At 43.7% G+C, this 17,365-nt stretch overlaps 1 protein-coding gene across 1 annotated transcript in view; it reads left to right on the top strand.

Annotated features, from left to right (window-relative positions):
- Positions 1 to 424: 424 nt before the first annotated feature.
- ADAM19 (ADAM metallopeptidase domain 19) overlaps positions 425 to 17,365 on the top strand; it is a 75,539-nt gene continuing 58,598 nt past the window's right edge. Inside the window, exons 1-3 of the mRNA XM_036913770.2 lie at positions 425 to 623; positions 3,316 to 3,401; positions 7,552 to 7,622. Coding sequence (XP_036769665.2) covers positions 557 to 623; positions 3,316 to 3,401; positions 7,552 to 7,622 — 224 coding nt within the window. The 5' untranslated portion in view covers positions 425 to 556. The remainder of the gene's footprint in view (positions 624 to 3,315; positions 3,402 to 7,551; positions 7,623 to 17,365) is intronic.

Genomic DNA, 17,365 nt, shown 5'->3' with positions numbered 1-17,365 from the left:
GATTTGGGTCCTGCTAAGAAAACAGCTTCCTATAGAGCTTAATTCTTTGCACCTGGTTGTTCCATTAACTGTTTCAGAGCCTGTCCCTAGGCGTAGTGGCCTCTTGGGGACTGTGGTAGGTAGCCTCTGAGTGTCACCCAAGGCATCTAGCACAGCGCGGGACAGAGGAAATGGACAGCTGTGCAGAGAAGGGTCCGGTTTAACTCCTAGAAGCCCGAGCCCACCGTTCCCAGGCCGCGCCCACCGCGATTCCCAGTCCCTCCGCGGGCGCGGACTTCTCTGCCGCTAGCCATCACCTGAGCCCGCTCGGATCCCCTGGGGTCCCGCGGGCTCCTCCCCTAGAGGTCCCTCTCGCCGCCTCCAGGCGGGCGCGTCCCCTCCTCCACTTGGTGGTGGAGCCCTGCGGAGCCGAGGGCGGAGCTTCGCGGCCGATGGCTGGGAGCCGGGCTGGGAGGCGCTGGGCGAGCAGTGGGTTCCAGACGCGCCGCCGCCTGGCCGGGGGGCTGGCATGGCCGCGTGCTTGTGAGCGCCGAGCGCGCGAGGGGCCGCTGCCACCATGCCCGGGGGCGTGGGCGCCGCCCGGTTCTGCCTGCTGGCCCTCGCCCTGCCGGGATGGACCAGAAGTAAGTGACCAGGCGCGGGCGAGACACGGGGGGATGGAGGCGGGTGAGCTGGGTGGCACGGGGACCTGGGATCACCCCTGGCAACTCCGCGGGGCGTGTGCACCCCCGTCGTTCCCCAGCCCAGGAGCCTGGCTTTGTTCCCACGTCGTGCGCCCCAGGAGGTGGTGGAGATCCGGGGGATCCAGAGCAGGCGAAAACAGCAGGTCCCCTCCCAGGCTTGCGACCCTTTCTCTGTTTCTCTTTTTCCCCTGTTTTTCGGCTTTGGGCTTCTCTTTCCACTGCTTTCCCAGTCTCTCCTTTTTGCCTCCAGTCTTTGTGTGTGTGTTCCTATAAATGTATATTGATAAGATTGGAACCATACCATATGTATAGCTTTGTGTCTTGCATTTTCCACTTCACATTATGAGCATTTCCCACATCATTACATTCTTCAAAACTGATTTTAATGACTATAAATGGCATCAAGAAATTAGAGAAGTATAATTTTTGAAAAGTTAAAATATGACTCTCACAAATATAGGATGAATGGGTGGCAAGGATTTATTCAATTCATTAATGAGGCAGTGAATAGATCAGGGAAGCTGGTTCAAAGCATTGGAGGAACAGGGCTGATACAGACATTGAAGAAATCATGTTGAAGTCATGTACTGGGACGGATACAAAAGTGCTCAGTGCCCCCATAGGGTCAAACAACCATAATTCTTAGTTATCTTTCTACTGGATTGAAGTCATTTGCATGTGTACCAGACAGAAATCTATTGTTAAGATATAACTTCACAGAGTATAGTCTTTTAATTACTAGTGAATTTTAAAAGTCAAACAAAGGTACATTTCCCTAGATTATTCAGTGATCTCTGGCAGGGCCTGTTAAACAATGCTCCAATGTGACATTGAAAGGTCCTGCTTTAGCTCTTAGCCTTATTTGCAAATTTTTGAACACTTTTTCTTAAAATGTACTGTGTTCCTTTATTATTGAACCTTGCTTTCAGCATTTTTTGCAGTCATGAAGTTCATTCCATTCCTTTAAATACTTTCTTAAATATGGTATAATTCCTTTTTGATGCAAAGAATCTAGACTTATTAGAGGTACCAGAGTAGGTACTCTGCTTCTCTGGTTCATCCATGAATATCAAGCATCTGGCATAGTACGTGGTACATAGTTAAGTACTCAGAAAACATGTAATGAATAACTGAATGCATTGCTTCTGATTTTTACCAATATGATGAAAACAATGCTTGTCTAATGAGATTATTTTTTAGGATATATTTTGATAGAGGATATCGTATATCAGTAATCTGAAAGAGAAGTTAATCTCTCATAATCTCACCACTCTAACAAAACAACTATGGCCATCTTTTATATCACACATTACAGTCTATGTGACTGATGTGGTTGCTTTAGAAAGAATAGATTTTGGAGTTCTCACCCCATACCCAGGAGTCTTATGGAACTGGCCTGTCATTGTGGAGACTAATTTGCCTAGGTCTTGGGAAATTACCCTTTTATTAAAATGATCTGCAAACTGTTTGAGGTCTGCTCTGCTGGGAACAACTCTCTCCTCTAATAAGGTTCAATTCACTTTTCTTGCAAAATAGGAATTCTGCTACCTCCCTTCCAGGGTTGTTGTCTTGAGGATGAAGGAGAACTGGGTTGTGAGAGTGGTTTGGAAAATAGGAAATGATATACAAATGCACACTTGCCATTAGGAAGCTCGAGTTAATGCGTGCTTTGTGGGTCAGGAAGCACTTTCAGTGACTCTCCCCAGCAATGCTGTGAGATGGGCAGGCAGGTATCATTGTCTTCATGTCACAGTTAAGAAAACTGAAGCTCAATGGGAGTAGTACCCACAGGCTTGACCTCAGAGTTACCCAGTTCTGACCACTTCATTCCTCTCCACTGATGTCATTTTAGTCTGAGCCACCATCATCTCTCACCAGGGCTCCTGCAAGTCTCCAGCCTTGCCTTCCTGTTTCTGCTCTCACTCCCGCCTGCCTCCCCTCCCCCATCCCCATCTCCACCCAGCAGGCAGAGTGATCTTTTAAAAACTGCATACAGATCATATTGCTCTGTGTCTAAATCCTCTAATGCCTTCCAAGTCTATTTATAATAAACTCCAGACACTTACCATGGCCTCTGTAATATCAGACCCATGGCTGTCTTGCCGACCACATCTCCTAGCACCTTGGCCCCTCATTTACTAGTCTCTAGCCACATCTACCTTCTGCTTGTTCCTTAAACAAGGCAAGTCTGCTTCTGCTCAGGCGGAGCCACTGCGTTTGCTGGGCACTTCATACCTGGGGCACTCTGCCCCCAAATCTTTGCATGGCTGTCTTCTGGTCCCTCTGGTCTCTTTTAAATGCCATCTTTGCTCATCATGCTGTCTAAAATAGGCACTCCCTCTTCAGTACCCCTTATTCCATGACCTTATTATAAAATTTGAGAATATTTATGTACTGTCCATCCCACCTCTAGAAGGTAAACGTTGAGGAGTACAGACACCTCATTAGCTCCGTTTACCACTGTATGGCCGACACCTAGCAGAGTGCCTGACCCATAGTAAGTGCCAAGAGCCTGGAATCCAACAGGTTGTCTAATGACCCAATATGGGGTTTCTCCCAGGTGGCAGTGCATGCTTGGCTTAGCCAGGGGCAGGGGTCTGGGATTCCAATGGTGTGCATTCTGTATTGGCAGGAGGAAGTGGGGAAGGCAGCCCCCAGCTACAGCATGAACTAATAATACCTCAGTGGAAGACTGCTGAAGGCCCCATGAAAGAAAAGGTAAAACTTCAGAAGATCTCATTTTTAGAGGCCGGAGTTGACAGCTCCATTCTTGGGCACCTACTCAGCTTCCCTGTAGGCCCAGTTATCACCGTTAATTCACCGTCCTTTCTGTGTATGGGTTTGGAAGTCCCATCTGGGACTTCCCTTCACCGTGTGACAAACTTCTAGTGAACTTCCCAATGCTATTAGTTGAGCAATAGTTAACCACATTAATGCTGACACAAGGTAAGTGCAAATACGTGCCACAAAAATCACCAACTTTCAATGGGAGTTAATTAAATAGTGTCATTGTTATTTTTGCTCTGCATAATACATACTTTATTTTATTGATAAGGTAATGTTCTTGGAGAGAAAAATAATAATGATAATCCAAACTAGTTTTTTAAAATAAGAAGCAGGGAAGTGATCTAGTACTGGCACCAGGCAAATGCACAAGCTTTATCAAGTAAATTGGGAACAAGACAGAAAACATTCTGATCTTGCTGAGAGGACCTGTGCATCAGGATATTCGTTATGATTCTGGTTTTTTACAGCTCAAGTGATTCATGAGAGATTTAGAAAGGGAGGTGTGGTTGCTGTGTGTCAGTAACCAACTCCGGGACCTTCCACTTTCTGAACCTTAGTTTCCTCATTTATAAAATAGGGCTGAGAGGGAATAAAAAAGAAAGAGAGCTGGGGAGAGGAGTAATTAATAAGATGCCTTTGGATTCAGAGTATCAGTGATTTATTGGGCAACATGTAACAGATGATAGTAGGAGAGAGAGAGAGAGCTGGGTCAGGAAAGATTTTAGACTCTGTGGCTCTTGAGTCTGGAAAGGTAAGCAGAAAGGAGAAATGCCTGGAGTCCTTGAAGTTATGGCTAGAGTAATGAACAAATGTCCAAAAAGGTTCCAATTTGGATTTTTAAAGGGAACTTAGAGTAAGTTTTAGGACAAATGAGAGTCGCTTTTTATCCTGTAACATTTTATCCTAAAGATGATAGATGCATGGAATTCATTTCATCAGAAAATAGGAGAGGCTGAAAATAGCTTCAGGAAATGCCGAGACAAATTAATGGGTGGCCATCGTACAGCAGGTTATTTTTAAAAATTAAGATCTTGGATGGTCCAGCCTGTCCATTATTGCCCAAAGAATGGATCTGATACTTTCTGTGGAGGTCTTTCTGTTCCTTCCAGATGTGGGATGCCGGGCATCCTCAGGAAGAGCCTGAGAAACAAAGTGGAGCCCCAGATCCTGCCTTTGTTCCCAGTCATTGTCTGCCCAGAATCTGGGTCATTGTACTTTGTAGGGACAGTTAGCAGAGTGCCGGGGCTGTAAGTATTTGTTGAATGAACAAATGAATGAATGTCAGAGACAGAGAGAGAGGGTAGATGGTAAGTCTCATTCTGGTCTCTTATTCTCACTTATGTAATTAATCCATTAATTGAACACTCTCTGTATGCTAAATATTGTACTAGATCTTAAGGGGGATGCATATATGTAGGACAAGTTTCCAGTGCTCTCTGGAACTTGAGGATCTATTTAACCTAATCCTAAAGAGAAAGGAATTTTAACCTTAAGGAAGCATAAACAGTGGATCAGCTCCCTATACTTCCTAGAAGTAACATTGCCCCTTCCTAGCACAGAAGGCAGTTGCAGGAGAAAAGCTAAGTATAGCTGTACAGGGAGGCAGCATAGATCCTTGCAATGCTGTTTTATTGTTTTGCTTGAAATGTGTCCTGGCAAGAAGGAGCATCCTATTTTAAATATCAGTGTCCAAGTGTCTTCCATATCACAGAGAAATATTTTTGGATTACCCACTTAAAAATAAATATTTATGTTGCAGCTTGTATCTCTTTGAGGGAGAGGTGACAGTACTTTGAATTGTGTCAACTTTCATTTTTTTGTGTGGGCTGTCACATGGCCACCTTTCTCTTAGAGAAGGGAGTTGCTACAGCTCTGTTGCTATGTGCTGTACCTCAAATGCTCACTTGGGACTGTGTCCCTGATGTTTAATGTGACTGGGCAGGTCCCAAGTCCAGAACTCCGCAGAGTGAAGTGGCAAAGGACCAGTGACCAGAATACATGCTGGCAGAGCTGAATGAGGGCATCAGAAACAGAGAAGTAAATTCCTTAGTGAAAGTTATTAGGCAAACATCCACCCAGCTTCCTCTCCCCATGGTTTTGAAATGTCCCTTCTTCAGAGAAGTCAATTGGACAAATTAGCAGAAAAAAAAAAAAGCAAAGGACAGCGTTGCTCAAGCATCCTGGATCTGAACGTTCAGATCTCATCAGAGCCCTAGGTGGCGAAAAGTCTTAGGGATGCCCAGGACCCTAATGGGAAGTGACGCTTGAGGCAAAAAGAAGAGGAATGTGCTTGGAAGAGGCAGATACAACCAGAGGTTAGCAAGCAGGAGATTCACATTACCAGATGCGAAAACTGAGCTTTGATGTCAACCTGTAAGGAACAGGAGCTCCACTTGAACAAGAGCTTTTGTGGATTGGAAGAGACTTTCAGAGTTTATCAGGTCCCAAGTTAGAGAGGATGCATGTAAAACAGTAAAGAATGAATCCTGTTTTTATTGTGTTTAAATATGTAAATATCCTGTTTTAAATAAATAATTTCTTCCCTCAAAGAAACTTCAGCTGCCTTCAGTTGAATTATTGAAATGTGGAATTTTAGTTTGATTTGGATTTTTAATTACTTTGAAATTTCCCACAATAATAAGGTAAAAAGATAACAAGTCTGTTTCTTAAATATAAAAGCAACTATAAAAACATGGAAAGATGCACAAAAGAAAATAAAATTAACCCATGAGCCTACTGCCAAGAGATAATTATGGCAACTTTGGTTTATTTCTCTACTTTTCTCCTTTTACAAGAAAACATAGTGTTATGTTTTGAAACTTTGTGTTTAATAACTATAATGTATGCTTTCTTGATAATTTAAAAGTTGTGAAGTCATCATTTTTAATGTGTTTTGTCATGAACGGATCACCATTTATTTAACCATTCTCCTACGTTGGGACATTTAGGTCATGTGTCATTGGTCATTATTCCAAGTCATGAGCATCCACGTGTATGAACCTTTGCCTGTCTATCCATTTGTTCTCTGGAATCTTACATTGCTGGATCAGAGGGTCTAAACATTTGAAAACTCTTGGTCCACACTGTCAAATTATTTTCCAGTGAGTTGGTATCAGTTTAAATGCTTGCTCGTAGAGTGTGAGAGTGCCTGTTTTACAGTATGCTCCACTGCATTGTGGTTTATGTTTGAAAAAAACTTTGTCACTTTGATTTTTTTAAAGGCATCTTAAAATTTTTCTTTTTTTTTTTTGGTCAGGGGGTGGGCAGTTACGAGTAATGTTAGACATGTTTTTCATGCTCACTGGCCATTTGTGTGATATTTTAATAGTCTTTTCTGTGTGTGTAGCTACTTTGGCCATCAGCAAATTTTCTCTTATATATAAAATGTATCTTCTTTTGGACCTATGAAACCTTATTGGAGGTTCTCCTAGTTATCAACTCTGAGATGGTTGAGGAGTATCCAAACCAAGGACTGAAATAAAATAAAATAAAATAAAATAAAATAAAAAAGTGAAATAAAATTAGAGCTCACTGTGAAGAGGCTTCCCTGGGTATTTTAGATTATGGCCAAGATGTACTGGGGGCTTCCTGTGTGCCACACACTGTTATAAATCCTTTACATGCACTATGTCACTTAATCCTTACAAGATGCCCATAAGGTTGACTATTATGATCTCTATTTTATAAATGAGGAAACTGAACTGTAGGGAGGCTCAGTAACATGCCCACATTCATATGTACAGTGTCTGAGCCTGCGCTTGAATCCAGATACGACTCCACACAGACTTCCTTGTTGAAGACTGTGTTCTCAGGTGTTGGCCCTACCAGACCTGCATGCAACACTGCAGCCATGTTTCAGCTTGGAGTTTCTTTCCATTGTCTTCTGGAGAAGGCAGATGGGGAGGGGAACTGGGTCATCCTGGGACTGAAGTTATTTCATATTTGGACTGGACATACAGTTGGCCCTTTCATGTTCCCATCCTGTGGGTTAGTGTCAGTGCATGGTGCCAGGTCCTGCACCCATTCCTGGGGGCCTCGTGTCTGCTTTCAGGGACTGACATTGTCCTGTTGTTGCTTTTAGCATCCACTCAAAGCTGAGCTCAGGGTGATGGCTGAGGGGCGAGAACTGATCCTGGACCTGGAGAAGAATGAGTAAGTGGACTTCTCCTTTGTCTAAAATGAAACAGTTCATTTCCACATCAGCACCGGACGCAGGTGCTGCTCTGTTGCACGGAAGCAGTTTGCAGGTCAAGTGACCCAGGCTCTCAATCCGCGGTTCCTTTGTCGGGAGCGTCTTGCAAAGACAACGCCTCCATAATCTCTGGAGTTGCTGTGAAGTTACTGGAAGTTGTAACGTCTTCCCTGAGGGGCCTCTTAGAGTTCATTGCAGGCACAAAAGGCTGTGTGTGTGTGTCAGGAAGAGAAGGACACTGGAGGAAAAAAGAGAGGAGAGAGGCACCCAGGGTGTGTGTGTGTGTGTGTGTGTGTGTGTGTGTGTGAGGAAAAAAGAGAGGAGAGAGGCACCCAGGTGTGTGTGTGTGTGTGTGTGTGTGTGTGTGTGTGTGTGTGTGTGTGTGTGTGTGTGTGTGGAGAGGCACCCAGGGTGTGTGTGTGTGTGTGTGTGTGTGTGTGTCAGGAAGAGAAGGGCACTGGAGGAAAACAGCAGAGAGGAGAGAGGAGAGAGGCACCCAGGCTGCTCCATCTGTTCTGGGTCAGCTGAATCTGAGATTCTGCCAATACGGGCAAGGTCAGCAGTCTCGTGGCTTCACTAGGCTGGTTCTTCCATCTTCCTCATTTCATTCATCTTGGGTGGCTTCCTGGCTCAGAAATATTTCCACATTGATTTGCCGTCAAGTGCAGTTGTATCTTGATTTATGTTATCGAGCAGGTGAGTAGACATAATGCATGGCTGTTGCCCATTGTTCTGCCCTTCCCAATCTGCGTGGACATTGGAGAGCTCTGCTTACTTGGCCAGGGGACTCTGAAGGCTTTGGTATTTTCCCACCAATGGTCCCACTTTCATTCTGCTGCACAGACTTGCAGATAAGGCTGAGTGGTTCAGAGAACTGCCTGTCTCCTTTGGGCAAACTCCAGAATTGCCTGGAAGCAGATGAGTAATCAAACACATCACTGCCAAGAAAGGGATGGATAGGGACCTTCCCCTGTCTAGAAGGATGGGAATGGCTGCTAAGCTTGGAAGAAAAGCAAGAATATAAATTATTCCAAATTTGGGCATTTGGACACTTGCAAAGGAGTTGGGGTTGTGGTAAAAGCATGACTCCTGCAGCATGAGCAGTAATGGGCTTCATGCATGTCTCTCCTCTGCCTCCAGTGGATGGTGGCCTTCAGGAAGCCAGAAAGGTGGCATCTCACACATTTTTGCTACTTTCTTCCTGAGAGTAAAACCTGCCCAAGAACGTGTTCCTATTGACCCATTTTCCTGGAAAAGACCTGACAGGCTGCATCCCAGATGGTGCAGGCTCTGCTACCAGGGTTTCTCCTTGCATCATCTTCCATTGGTCGCATAGGGAAAGGCCCTCAGAGGCTCTGTTCTTGACAGTCTCTCAGGCACCTTCTTTCGTTTCTCATGGCCCAGACTTTCAGGTCTAGTCTGAAAGTTCCCTACTGCCACCTGAGCCTGATCTGTCCTAGTCTGCCCAGGTGGAGCACTTGACCTTTCAGTTTCCTCTGGAAGTCCAAGAGATGGAATTGTGCCATGGGCAAATCCTTCAGAGTTGGACTGGCCAAGCAGGGAACCCAAGACTCATGCTTCCCTCATGTTTTGGAATCTTTGCAAGAGATCATAGGATGTTAGAGCAGCAAGATGTCTTAGAAAACGTTGACTGCAGGAGTCTTCTGTGTAGGTGTAGTGACTTTGACTCAGAGAGGGAGAAGCTCTTGTCTAAGGTCACACAGCAAGTTATCAAGTGAGACGAGGATCATTTGTGTTGTTGAGTTGGGTCTGGAGTCACAGAAACCCAGATTCAACTTACCAACTGTGTTACTTGGGGCAAACTGCTGCATCTTTTGGAAACTCAGTGTCCTTATCTATAAAATGGGAAGAGTAATGCTGATCTCATAGGGTGGTTATGAGGACTAAAATGAGGTGATGTGCACAAAGTGCTTACAGAGCACACAGCGAGTGACGGCTGTTGTGCATCTTACTGTCCCACACTGGGTTCCGGAGGAGAGCCCGTGGATGTGGTTCTATTGTCTGCTGCTCTAAGCAGCTATCTGGTTTCCCAGTGAGCAGTGGGGGGCTGGATGTGGTTCCTGGACTCCTTGAGTTGGCAAAAGGCAAGAGATTTGACAAAAATGGAAGCAGCAGAGCCAAGCAATATGACCTCACCAGGTATCCCTCGGGAATGGCTTCCTGCTATTTTCGTCTAAATTGGGCTTTTTGTTTTTGAACATGTGTTAGCAAGAGGAACTTCAACTGCACATGACTTCCTAGTGTGTTTACTTCCCAAAGTCTCTTCATTCATGCTGCTTGCAAGTCCAGATTCAAAACAGCTTTAAGGCGGATGAAGTTGTTATTGGCTTTCCAAATCGATGCATTAAAGTCCTCGTGATCCCTTGATACTTGAGGGGAAACTAGGCCCTGTGCTGACTCCTGAGGCACTAATTCTTAACTTCCATAACTGATTCATTCATTTTTATCATCTACTATGCACCCTTCCAGGCACTGGTGTCGGTACTGCAGACACAGCTGTGAATAAAAATTTCTGCCGGAATAGAGCTTATATTCTGGGGGCAGGAATAGTAAATAAATAAGTGAATGTGTAGTGCATCCAATGACAAGTGCTGTGGAGGAAACAAAACAGCAGAAGGACTCAGGAGCACAGGGACTGGGGAGGGACATGCTGGTTCAGAATGGTGGTCAGAGAAGGCCTTGGCAGTAAATTAATATTTGAGTTGAGACCTGAACGAGGCGAGGAAGTGAGCCCTGTGGATGGCTAGGAGATGACAGTTTCAGGGAGAAGGCACAGCCAAGCTCCAAGTCCCTGATAGACCATGAAGGTTTCCATTTCCCATCCTCACCCCCCACCCCTGATACACTTCCCCATGTATTAGATTCTCAGGCCTCCCAGGAGCTGAGGGCAAGGGCTTCTGGGAGTCTGAGGGGAGGGAGAGGACATTTCTAATTTCTTTTTCATCATCCTGAGGTGTCTGGCCTGATCCCATTAAATCAAAGCCCACGAGCTAATGCACAGCCCAAAATAGCAGTGAGCAAGCCTTTAATGGAATTCACACATGGAGAGATCGCCAAGAATGGTGAGGACGGAGGAGCACAGGGGTTGGGCCAGGAGATTGGGCTGTAGCAAACAGGCCTTCAGCTCAGGCAGCAGACACCCAGGGTGCCTTAGTTCAATAGCACAGCAGCTGGCAGCCTTTTTCTGCTGTGAAGCAACTCAGGAAATATGGATGACATTCCATGGGAGACACACACCCTTTTCTCTCATTGAGTACAAATAAAATAGAGTGACATCATTGGAATATCTGATTATGGCTTTCATGCCACACAGTCCTGGGTTCAGATTCTGACTCTGCCATTTACTAGCTGTCTGTCCTCTTTTAGCCTCAGTTTCCCTATAATGGCAGAGGTATAATGATAGTACCATGCCACAGAGTCATGGGGAGGATGAAATGAGCTGGTGAGTGTAAAGGGTCCAGCATAGTGCCTGGTCAGTAAATGGTGGCTACTGTTATTTCTTGCTTCATGTTTTTTTAATTGCAAAAGCAATATATACTCATTGTAAACCATGTAGTAGTACCAAAATATAATAAGCAAAAGAATGACAGTCTCCCACCCACAAGGAGAATCCACTGTTAACAGTTTGGTGGGCATACCTTGGACCTTTCTGTGCATGTGAGAACACATACATAGAGATTCATAGATACAATCACATAGAAGCACATGCACAGGCTATTTTTGTCAGGGGAGGGAGGAGCAGAAATGAAATTATACTATGCAGAGGGTTCTACCTTGTTTTTTAGACTCAGCTATATGTCATGAAAGTAATGCACTGCCCTCATAAGGTATATATTACATTGCTTTGCATTTACTCACTCATGTACATATCATCTGCAAATGTTGGTGCCTAGCTGTTATGAGGAGAACCTGACTTGTGATTGAGGCAGTATAGTACAGTGGAGAGAGTATTGAGTTCAGAGACAGACAACGTACTGGTCAACAAGCCAGCTTGGCCCTTCTAGGCCTCAGCCTTCCCATCTGTAAAGTGGGGATTTTATCCCAGTGGGCTCTAGGAGCTTTTCCTTCACCGTCTATTTAGAGGATGTGTGTTAAGTGGAAAAATGGAAAAGGAGTCCCTGCCTCAGGGAGTTTGCTCTCCAGTTGTGGAGACATTCCTGGGGGGCAGCATGATAAAGGTGTGTACCCCCAAAACCATGAACCTTGAAGTTGAGGATGAACTGCTAGCTCAGGACCCACTGTTTAAGCAGCATAAACACTAGAAAGGAAATTATAGGGAAGAAATGATAGGCTACTATTTCCTCAGCCCACAATTTTGAGACATAAATCCATAATCCTTTTTCTCCATGTGATTTCCTTCATGCTCTGTGGACTGCCTCATCAACCCAGAAACCATATTGCACAAAAACTTGCTTGCTGAAATCAAGCGGAATCTTCCTTAACCACAGGCATCTGGGGAGATGACACCTCTGTGGGGAGGTAGGCCCTGACTCTCTCTTGTCTCTTTTTTCCACTTTTCCCCAAGAGGAGGGCATGTGGAACTGGTGAACCAGCTTGTAGGAAGCTCATTGGCCTGCATTACCAGAGGTCAGGATTATTACAAGGTCACCTTCAAAAACAAATGAGCAGCTCAACTAGCAGGCACTTTGCCCAGAGGACCTTTGGCCATATACTTCTTTATACTAGTCTCTTAAGCACATTCTGGAATACTCATCTCTTCAGTATATGTCCTTCCTTGAGTCCAGATGATGCTAAGATTCGTTTTGGCTTGAGAAAAGGAGAGATGTCCTTTGGTTTTACCCCATTCATTGTGCACTGGCCTGGTTAGCTAAAGAGAGATCCTGTTTGCACAAGTCTAGCTATTAATGGATATTTGTTTTCTTTTGTGTCTGTGTCAACCTCCAAACCTCATGCGGAACATTAACTGTCAAGACAGTTTCTTCTTTTTCTCTCAACCTATTTGAACTGTATAACTGGAGGACTTGAGAGGGGGAAATTAGCAGGCAGGAAAGGAATTTTTCAGCAATAGACAGGATGGATTTGTTACCACCTCTGGTAGTAGCTGCACTTCTCTTCCAAGGAGGCCTTGTAGAAATATGTAAATGATCTGGATAAAAACTCTGAATACTTCCAGGCCATGGAGCTATCCCCCATCTGTCCCAGTCTTAGCTCAGGGGTAGACTTTCACACCTTATCTAGGATAAAGGATAGCTCTCTTTGACCCTCTCTTGTCAGGAGCATCATTTGTTGTTGGCAAAATTCAACTTCCTGGATGAAAGAGAAGCTAAAGAGAGGCTTACATGATATCCCAGTGTTCTTGGTAAACCGGGCTTTCCTGAGCTGTATTTAAATGAGTCACAGACATATGGATTACATTTCACTTAAAATACACATGGCTTAAGAAATTAGAGGATATCATTCTTTAACCAAGTATTTGGCAGGTCTAAAGTATTCAAAATGTTTTTCCAAACTCAGCACACAGCTGGGCTCCCCATTCCCCACAGCTGACAGTGTAACACCCAAGGAGCCTGGTGCCAAGGAAACTGTTGAATGGATGGGTGGGGACACACCAGGATTTGATGAGAGCTGCCTGTGAGTGTTTGAAATTTTCTTCAAACATTTTTTTGAAATATCAGGAGCTGAATTAACCCTGCTGCATGGGCTCTGAGGCAGCGAATGCATAAGTGGATTTAAATTGCAAGTGCTGAACTAGACACATCTTGCTCCAGAGAGACCTCCTGGTCCTGTTTGAATTGTAGTTTTCAACTGTAGCTTTGTAGACTGAGATTGAGTTCCCATGGTTGTCCAGAACTCCTGGAGTTGCAGATCAAATGGATTGCCAGCCAATCTGATGTGATCTTTGGACAGGGTCTCCATTATTTCTAAATCACTGGGAACATGATATTGCTTTCTTAGGGTACATTGCATAAAATCAGCTTTAGTAATTAGGAGAAGTGATCTGAAGGGTTGCAGCTATACAATGGAGAGTATTCCTGAGTATTTCCTGAGAGCCACTCATAGTGCAAAGGCATTTCATAGACTGTCTTGTTTAATCTTCAGGGCAGTCCTTTGAAGGAGATATTCTTGTTATATTCACAATGAGAGAGTTCTAGTAATTTACTCAATATCGAACAGACCCGAGACTCAAACTCAGGTGTACCTGCCTCTTATATATTCTACTGCCTGCATATAAAATAGACATCAATACCTCATTGCAGGATGCGGTAGGCTGAAAAATGCCTCCACTCACCAGAGAGTCCACATTCGAATCCCTGGAACATGGGACGATATTACCTTACATGGCAAACAAGAGTCTTTGTAAGTGTGATTAAGTCAAGGATGTTGAGGAGGGGAGATTATCCTGGATTGCCTGGATGGGCCTTAATGAAAGCGCACATAAATTGATAAGAGGGAGGTAGAGGGAGATTTGGTCATAGACAGAAGAGCAGAAGGCAGTGTGACCACAGAGGCAGAGACTAGTGTGACGCAGCCATAAGCCAAGGAGTGTAGGCAGCCACTAGAAGCTGGAAGGGGCAACGAATGGAAACTCTCAGAGGGAGTACGGTCCTGCTGACACCTTGATTTCAGCTCAGGATTAACTCGTTTGTTCTTCTGGCCTCCAGAACTGTCTGAGAATAACTTCCTGTTATTTTAAGCCACCAGGTTTGTGTAATTTGTTACACAGCAACCACAGGAAATGAATAGACAGTATTTATGAAGTTTAGAGATAATAAATTATGATGTGCTTAGTACAATGCCCAGCACATAACAAGCAAGTTTCAATATCTGTTAACTTCCATTAATGCAAAGTCAACGAATAAATATTTTCTAAATTTTGGTAATGCAAAATGTTGCATGTGGCTCCTCTGACTGACTTCAAGTATGAAAGTGATAAGAGAAAAACATATTGAGAAACAGTGTGTGTAGTTATCACTTAAGCATTTCCTAATTTCTGGGTCATGTTCTGTGATGCTCAGTCTGTCTTCACGTAACTTCTGGTTAAGGAATGATGGCCAGATATTAATACTGATGTCAACAATTATGGTAATAGCTACACAGTACAAGATAACCTGTATAACAGACACTGATGTTCTGATGTTTTTGCATGGTTCATCCAAGTGAATCATTACAACAAGGAGGTGTGGATACCTGTATTAGCTCTATTTGGCAATTGGGGACCTGAAGCATGGAGCAGCAACTTGCTCAAGCTCGCCTGGCTGGGAAGGACAGACCCAGGATGTGAAGCTAGGTCTGTTTAACTCCAGAGCCCAGGCTCTTAGCCATGGTGCTGTATTGCTTCTTGAAGGCCTTGCCCTTGCTCACTATGCTCTTCTTTGGTTGACATTGGTATTACTTCTCTGTTTTTCTGCCCTCCCTCTTCCCTTTCCTTCTGCCTTCCCTAGGCCCTGGTTAGAATTTGGATTTCAGTGTACTGTACAGTGTGTGTAATCCAGGCAGGTATGGATTCACAGCCTGGTTCCTTGCACCCCCCACCACCTCCCCCGACCCCCTCCAAAGTGTGCTTTGGCCAGTCGTTACAACTTTGCAAGTTTGCAAGTCTGTTTCCTCATCCACCTTCATAAGGCTAGTAATAGTGGCCGCCTTGCTGGATGTCGACTGAATCGGATAATGTAATGCCCATACAGGACTTACACGATGCCTGGTGTACTGTGAGAGTGCAATAAATAGTTGCTATTATTTGTGTTTTGCAGGTTTGGAAAAACATTTAAGAATGAAGTAAGAGGGAATTCCCCTGTGTTGTTTCCAAATGTCATTAAGAGGAGTTGACCTTAAAACCTGTTGCCCTGGGAGGAAATTCAGTTCTACTCTCAGCCATGCCCAGTTTGACCTAACTGTATCTCAAGAACACGGCTTTGCAGGGTTCTCCAGTCCGCCAAACTGCACGTCTTTTCTGTGCCTGCAGAATCAGTGCCCGGCCCTTCCCTTGGCAAGGCTCCCCACTGTCCGATAAGGAGGTCAGGATTTGTTCGCTGGTTCCGGCTCTGTCTCCTTCCAGGGACCCACAGCCAGGGCTGCCTGTGCAGCCAGGAAGGATATCCATGGTTTTCTTTTGTCTTTAGCTTTTTTCTCCTGGCGGCCCTTCAGCAGGAGCACAGGGTAACATGAATGGGAGGAAGCTGTCAGCTGCCCTATTGGCCTTAGATGGACCCTTGTCAGCATGAAGGGAAGCCATGCACTTGCAGGAAGCCAGAGGTTGATTCTTGAGTTTGAAGATCCCTTTACCAACAGGCTATTTACCTTAAGATAACAGCGATAGCTGGCATCCATGAGTGAGCGTTTATCCTGAACATAGTATTTTGCATAGTTTTCTTTAACCCCATGTAAGCTTATACAAATGGGGTCATACTGTATCCTCAGGTTTATAACCTATTTTTCTTAAATTTTTTATTAAGATGTGATTGATATACACTCTTATGAAGGTTTCACATGAAAAACAATGTGGTTACTACATTTACCCATATTATCAAGTCCCCACCCATACCCCAATGCAGACAGTGTCCATCAGTGCAGCAAGTTGACACAGATCCACTATGTGCCTTCTCTGTGTTCTCCCTGTGGTCCCCCACACCATGTGTACTAAACATAATACCCCTCAATCCCCTTCTCCCTCCCTCCCCAACCACCCTCCCACATCCTCCCTTTTGGTAACCACTAGTTACTTCTTAGAGTCTCTGAGTCTGCTGCTGTTTTGTTCCTTCAGTTTTGCTTCATTGTATAACCTATTTTTTTTCACTTGGAAATATAGCATGGGTAATCATCAAATCATTTATATAAGAGTTTTTTGCAGTGTTTGTAAACTTTGGTAATAAAATTCTAGAAAAAATTACACAAGTAATGGAGTTTTAAAATCAGTGAGATAATATTTTATATGCTATTTTGTAATTTACTTTTTTATTATTTATCTAAATAAATACACTTCCACATTAGCACATTTATAGACCTATTTCATTTTTGTTAATGGTGAAATAGGATTCCATTAAATGAATGAGCCAAAATTTATTAATTTCCCTATTAATGGACAGTTAGCTTTTTAGTTTCTTACTATTACAAATAATGCTGCATAATAGGCTTATATATAATCTTTAAGCATATTTTCAAGTATTTCGATAGGATTGATACCTAGAAGTAGAGTTGTATATATTTAGCATATATGTATAAAATGTTTTAATTTTGGAAAATTGTACCTCTCACTCCACAGATTCCTCCCCAAAGTCTGTACTATTTTACATTCATACAGCAGAGTATGAGAGTATATTATGGACACATTTCCATGTAAATTTATTGGGTCACTTTTAATGGCTGTATGATATTCCATTTTATGTTTATGCCATAATTAACTTTTAAAATTTCTTGTAATGAAAAATTATCAAATACACACAGGAGTAGAGAGAAAAATACAATGAATCCTATATCCATTATCCCGATTCAGTTAATAATCAAGATGTCCTGATTAATTTAATTACTCCATATTGATGGGCATTTAAGTTGTTTCCTTTGTTTTTTCATTTTACAAATGGTGCAGGAGTGAACCCCCTGGTATTCTTTGGAAGGTACTTCTAGAGGATCATCTCCTATATGTGTATCACTGGGTCAGAGGGAATTTACATGGAACGTGTGAATAGATAAAGGCACATTGCCTTTGGCTTCTCTGCAAGTTACA

This window comes from Manis pentadactyla, chromosome 2 (assembly GCF_030020395.1).
Source record: "Manis pentadactyla isolate mManPen7 chromosome 2, mManPen7.hap1, whole genome shotgun sequence".
Classification (NCBI taxonomy): Eukaryota; Metazoa; Chordata; class Mammalia; order Pholidota; family Manidae; genus Manis; species Manis pentadactyla.
Note: the sequence above shows the minus strand (reverse complement) of the source record. Positions and strands in the feature narration are given on the sequence as shown.